The 6,617-nt window shown below is 51.5% G+C and overlaps 1 protein-coding gene across 2 annotated transcripts in view; it reads left to right on the forward strand.

Moving 5' to 3' along the window:
- The window catches only part of MYBL2 (MYB proto-oncogene like 2), a 48,462-nt gene extending 46,372 nt beyond the window's left edge, over positions 1-2,090 (forward strand). For both annotated transcript variants that reach the window (XM_053574116.1, XM_053574117.1), the window contains 2 exons: positions 853-1,002; positions 1,567-2,090. In XM_053574116.1, coding sequence (XP_053430091.1) covers positions 853-1,002; positions 1,567-1,695 — 279 coding nt within the window. In that variant the 3' untranslated portion in view covers positions 1,696-2,090. The remainder of the gene's footprint in view (positions 1-852; positions 1,003-1,566) is intronic.
- Positions 2,091-6,617: the final 4,527 nt, after the last annotated feature.

Here is a 6,617-nt window from a genome sequence, read left to right on the forward strand (position 1 = left end):
TGGAAGTCGACTGTTGCCTTCATGGTCCTTGCAGAGAAAACTCACTCTAGCTGGGGATCCCTGCCAGGCTGGGGACTTGGTGCTTAGTGCTCTCCAGCCAGATTGCCAAAAAGAAAAAGTGTCATGACCAACAGTGAAGAGCACAGATTTAGAGTCAGGTGGGCCTGGGTTTGAGTCCTGACATGAGCACTACTCCCTGGTGTGAACCCCTGTTGGTTTTTTGGGTTTGTTTGTTTGTTTTTAAAATAGACACAGAATCTCGCTCTTGCTTAGACTGGGGTCAAACTCCTAAGCTCAAGCAATCTACCTGCCTGGGCCTTCCAGAGTGCCAGGATTACAGGTGTGAGCCACTGCCCCTAGCCAAGCCCTTGTTTTTTGTTTACTGTAAATGGAGCCCTGCCGCCTGGCTCATACCTATAATCCCAGCACTTTGGGAATCCGAGGTGGAAGGTTTGCTTGAAGCCAGGAATTTGAGACCAGCCTGGGCAACATAGAAAGACCCTGTCTCTACAAAAAAATAAATTAATTGCTCATGCCTGTAGTCCCAGCTGTTCTGGAGGCTGAGGTTGCAGGATCACTTGAGCCTGGGAATTGGAGGTTGCAGTGAGCTATGATCAGGTCAGTGCACTCCAGCTTAGATGACAAAATGAGACCCTGTTTAAAGATTAAGTTCCATTCTTAATCTTTTAAGTAAGAAAGTAAGATTCAGTTCCTGTGTATGGCCCATCTGGAAGAGGACAGAGGCTTAGAGGTAGTGCCCCCTGCTCTGGATCTCAGCAGCCAGCAGGGCAATTTTCCTTCCCACTAAGAGTTTATGGCAACATGTCCGACTCTGACTTGTTTTGATTTCAGCCGACAAATGCCCCGTCAAGCTCCTCTAGCCTCACCCTGTCAGGGATCAAAGGGGACAACAGCCTGCTCAACCAGGGATTCCTGCAGGCCAAGCCCAACAAGGCAGTGGTGGCCCAGAAGCCCCGAAGCCACTTCCCAATACCTGCCCCTGTGAGTGCTACCATGCTCCCCTTCTCACCCCAGGACCTTTGCATAGGCTGTTTCTGGCTTAGAGCTCCTCCCACAGCCTTCCTTGGCTGTTTGCTGAACGTACTCTTCTGATCTCAGTTTAAATGCCTCTATAGGGAAGGCGTCCCTGACCCACATACTACAGAGACACCCCTCATTCCCACCTTCATGGCCTGGGTCTCACTTATAACCAAGACGCTATGTCTGTATTTGCTTTGCTTTGTATATGTCTGTCCTTGAGGGCAGGGTCTGGCCTGGGTTGCTCGAGTCCCTATGGCTTCTCCTCATGAGGCTGGTGCTGCACTGGGGGCATGGCAGTGGGGTAAAGTGAGGGTGTTCCTTGTGCTGTCTCCTTGTCCAGCTTCCCACTTTATAGTGGGGAAGCCCACAGCCAGGAGTCACTTCTCTGGGCCCTCCCAGAAGGTAGAGACACAAAACTTTCTGGCTTCTGAAGAGAGGGGGGCCCCCTGCTCTCCACCAGAATCACCTGGGTTTGCTGGGCACTTCATCCCTGCCTCAATGGGTAACCTTCTTGCCTCCCACCAGATGACCAGAGCCTGGAAGACAGTGGCCTGCGGGGGAACCAGGGACCAGCTCTTCATGCAGGAGAAAGCCCGGCAGCTCCTGGGCCGCTTGAAGCCCAGCCACACCTCTCGGACCCTCATCTTGTCCTGAGGGGCTGGGAGGTCACCAGCTCATTCTCATGTTTACAGGGGCTGTGGGACAGAAGGAATCTGAATTGGAGACTCACACGCAGGTGACCGCCTGCCTACATGGAGCCTTCTGCTGCCAGCCCCTCCCAGACTGCTCAGGTGGAGGCAGGAAGGCCACACACTGTCCCATGGCTAGGCCCAGCTGCGGGTGGTTCCTGGTGCTAACAGAGCAAGGCCTGACTCCGGGCCTGCCTGGCTCCCTCCTCCTGCCACAGGGAGCCCAGAGGTAGCTCCTCTCACTCCCACCCGGCAGGCCTGGGCTCATCTCAGACCCCACTTAGGACAGGACGCAGCCCAGACTGCTGCTTTCCTCACCCTCTGTTGGTGCATTTTCTTGAATAAAATTGCCTTTCTCCCCGTGCTGCTCTGGGCTCTGCCTCCCTCTAGGGTTTTGCTCGTGGTTCCCTGATGACTATCTTCGGGTCCCTCTGGAACATGGAGACCTGAGTGCAGTCCTGTCTGCATAGCCTAAGCCTGGGAGCTCTGCACCATCTTCCCCTAGTGAGCTGGGAAGAGTTTTTCTTGCCTCTGCACCCAGTGGGCACCTGCAAAACTCAGGACTCTCAAATCATTGGGTAGGGGTGGGTGGACAGAGATGTGCGAAGGGGGTCAGTGGCACAGTGCAATAGGCCCTTGCTCGGTCCTTGCCATGGGTGGCTCTCCTGGTCTCCAATGATGTCCTACCTTAAGCTGAGCCCAACCCCAGGTTCCAGCAGTTAACAAGGTGTGGCAGCTAGGTGGGCAAAACCTAGCCACTGTGTCCCAGGCTGTGCAGGTCCAGACCCTCCTCCCTAGTGGCCCACAATCCCTAGGTTGTGGCAGCAGTTGTAGCCTGGACTGTTGCCTGCATGAGTCAAGGCCTAGTGGGCAGAGCCTGATACTCACCAGGTATTGGGGAGGAGTCCCTGGCGATTAAAGACCTGGGTCAGGAAGTGACATTTTCAGCAGCAGGGTTCACAGTTCGGGGTACATGGCTATCCCTGGGGGCTGACATTGAGTGGGCCTAGGACAGGCCCTAGATAGACTTGGCTTCAGAGCCTTACTCACAGGGACATTTGCCAGGTCCTCCCTCCTGGGGCAGGAGATGAGGACTGCGAGTTAGGGTGCCAGAGCTCACGTCTGACTGGCCTCACCTGCCTCCCTGCTGAGCTCACACCTGGGATCCCAGGCCAGTCACACCAGTCATGCCCCCATAGAGCCTACCTGTGCCCCATTTCCTGCCCTGGAGCCAAGAAGGGGACAGGGTCCTGTTCTGGCCTGACTCCCACAGCCCACATGGCCACATTCTCCAGCTTCTTCAGGCTCTCACTGCTGGCTGCAGGCCACAGTCTCCTGCCCACAGAGCTGTCAGTGTTGGGTGACCTCTGCCCAGGGTGAGGATGGGGACTGGATTGTCGCCCTATCCTGAGGTCCACACCAAGACTGGGGAACACCTTCCTCAGACTCAGAGGCAACCCTAGCATAGTATGGGATCACCTGGCACTGGCTAAAGATGCAGATTCCTGGGCCCTCCAGCCGAACTGAGAGGCACCTGGGGTGTGGCCTGGAAGCAGGGATGTTAACTACTAATGGTGGGTGATTCTTTTTTTTTTTTTTTTTTGTAGAGACTGAGTCTCACTTTACTGCCCTCAGTAGAGTGCCGTGGCGTCACACGGCTCACAGCAACCTCCAGCTCTTGGGCTTATGTGATTCTCTTGCCTCAGCCTCCCTAGCAGCTGGGACTACAGGCGCCCACCACAACGCCTGGCTATTTTTTTGTTGTTGCAGTTTGGCTGGGGCTGGGTTTGAACCCACCACCCTTGGCATATGGGGCCGGTGCCCTACTCACTGAGCCACAGGCGCCGCCCCTGGTGGGTGATTCTTATGCAGGGGGTCTGCAGCCACACTTTGAACTCCAGGGGTTTTACCCCATGCCCTCTCCTGCTTGGGGATTGCTCTCTCATTCTGAGCTATGGTGAAGCTCTTCCCTGTCCTGGAGGGAGGAGAGTCGAGAGAGAACAGGGCAGCCGTGAGCTTAACACACCCTCCTGGATGAGACACTGAGGGTTCCTCTAACCCTTCCTGCCCCCAATTGCCAGCCATGGTTCTGGTACTGAAGATAGAGTAGTTCAAAGACAAAAGCCAAAAACCTTTAACTTCCAGAGCTTAAAGTCTGGAGAGGGCAGACAAACGGAACAAACAAATCTGCATGATGTGCCTGTGGAGATGTGGGTTCTGAAGAAAAGTGAAGCAGAGTGCTCTGTGGAGCCTGGTCACCTGCCTGGAGAAAGTGGACAGGGATCATATTTGACAGCTTCTGGCCACTGTGGGGATAGGGAGAGAGGCTGCAAAGGGGGAACAGGTAGCACTGGGGCCCCAGCTGTTGTCTGATCATGAATTTGGGCACTACAGTGTCTAGGGGGCCAGTGGCCCTGGGAGATCCAGGGCCATTTTCCTAGGCCAGTGTGACGAGGGCATTGAGGGGCAGAGGGCCTGAGCTCAGGGCAGCAGCAGAGGAGTGGGGCCAGCCTGGGAAATGGCCAGGGGAGGGAAAGGGGAGGTTGGTTAAGATGGCAGAGGGCAAGTGTTCTCATCAGAATAGGCGGTAGCCAGGCATTTGGTGGCTAACAAGGCTGGGAGGTGAAGGTAAGAGGTCCACAAATAGGCTGTGATAGATTATTCCCGTAATGGCCTCATGCCTTTTATGAGCCCTCCCTGAGAACCAGGACACCTGGACGATTTATCCCAAACCCTGCATTTACTGACATGATCCAGTTCCCCGTGCCAGCAACTGTGTCAGTCAGCTTCTGCTGTGTAACCACCCAAAACTCAGAGGCTTAAAATAATGCTGATTTATTACCTCTCATGATTTGCTTTGCTCAATGGGACTCTGGGTGAATGCTGAAAAGACAAGAATTCCAGCTGTCCCGTTAGACTCCAGACATGTGAGGGGGGAGGGAGGCTGTCCTAATCCTTCATCCGGCCTCACCTGATCTTACTCAGACCAGAACAGCCCAGCTGGTCACAGACTCATGGAGAGGTAGTAAATCGGTATTTTAAGCCACTAAATTGTGGGTTATGCAGCAGAAGCTGACTGATGCAGATACTGGCACAGGGAACTGGGACATGTGAATACTCGTAGGATCTGGGATAAATTGTTCAGGTGACCTGTTTCTCAGTGAGGGTAGGGCACCGAGAGCCAAAGATTCAGGAATTTAGGCATTCCCTTTTTGCCCAGTATTTCCCCCCAGATCTCCAGGTAGGAGTTTTAAGTCCCCGTATTTCTTTTAGTCTTACTGGAACACTTTGCATCAGGTCTCGAGAGTGAGGGTGGGTCTGGTAGAACCCTACTCATGGGGGTTCAGTTAAGGTAGAGCCAAATAGGGCTGGCTTCTATCACTACCAGTAACCTGCAGCATTGTGTTAAGACGGATTTTGAAGCTATTTTCCAGGTTCAGGAAAGAGTGCTGTGATTGATTAGTTAAAATAGAATTTTTTTTTTTTTTTGAGATAGAGTCTGAAGCTGTTGCTCTGGATACAGTGTCGTGGCAACACAGCTCACAGCAACCTCAAACTCTTGGCCTTCAGCGATTCTCTTGCCTCAGCCTCCCAAGCAGCTGGGACCACAGGTGCCTGCCACAGTGCCCGGCTATTTTGTTGCTGTAGTTGTCATTGTTGTTTGGCAGGCCCAGCCTGGATTCGAACCCCCAGCTCCAGTGTATGTGGCCGGCACCCTAGCCACTGAGCCTCAGGCACTGAACCTAAATAGAATGTTTTTAAATAAACAAGTCTTTTTACACTGAAATGATTTATTGATATATTTGGATCGACTTTGACCATTTAATATTATATTTTCTCTTTACTATTCCTTTTCTTTGTTGAATGTATAAAATTTTCTGTAGTCTTTCAGTCTCTTTTCTCCTCTTGCTTGGTTTGAAAATACAAAATACTTTGTACAGGCTATTTTTAAAACTTTAATATATGTATTTGTTTTTCAGTATTCCTATTTTCATAAACAATATCTTCCTCAACTCTGTTTTAATTTAGAAGGTTTTTTTCAATTGATTTAGTACAGCATAGGGATATTTGTCAACTACTTACCTTTTTTTTTTTTTTGAGACAGTCTCAAGCTGTCGCCCTGGGTAGAGTGCTGTGGCATCACAGCTCACAGCAACCTCAAACTCTTGGGCTTAAGCTATTCTCTTGCCTCAGGTCCCAAGTAGCTGGGACTACAGGCACCTGCCACAATGCCCAGCTATTTTTTATTGCATTTGTCATTGTTTAGCTGGCCTGGGTCAGGTTTGAACCTGCCACCCTCGGTGTATGTGGCTGGCGCCGTAACCACTGTGGTACGGGCACCAAGCCTGAAGTTTAACTCTTAAAAGTTCTTGACATGTTGTGGCGGGCGCCACAGCTACCCGGGAGGCTGAGGCAAGAGAATCGCGTAAGCCCAGGAGTTGGAGGTTGCTGTGAGCTGTGTGATGCCATGGCACTCTATCGAGGGCCATAAAGTGAGACTCTGTCTCTACAAAAAAAAAAAAAAAAAAATGGGGTGACGCCTGTAGCTCAAAGGAGTAGGGCGCCGGCCCCATATGCCGGAGGTAGCAGGTTTGAACCCAGCCCCGGCCAAAACTGCAAAAAAAAAAAGTTCTTGACAAACTCATTTCATTCTGTTTGCCTAAAAATGTCTTTATTTCAGCCACATTCTGAAAAGATATTTTAGCAGAGTATAGGTGTATACTTTTTTAAAAATAAAACATTGGGCAGAGTCCAAATTCTTCAAGCTTCCACTGTTGCAGTTCAAAATTTGACTACTGAGCCAGATACAGTAGTAGTATGTGCCTGTAGTCCTAGCTATTTAGGAGGCCGAGGCTGGGCTTGAGACCAAGAGTACAAAGCTGTAGC

The sequence above is a fragment of the Nycticebus coucang genome, chromosome 21, assembly GCF_027406575.1.
Source record: "Nycticebus coucang isolate mNycCou1 chromosome 21, mNycCou1.pri, whole genome shotgun sequence".
In the NCBI taxonomy this organism is placed as follows: domain Eukaryota; kingdom Metazoa; phylum Chordata; class Mammalia; order Primates; family Lorisidae; genus Nycticebus; species Nycticebus coucang.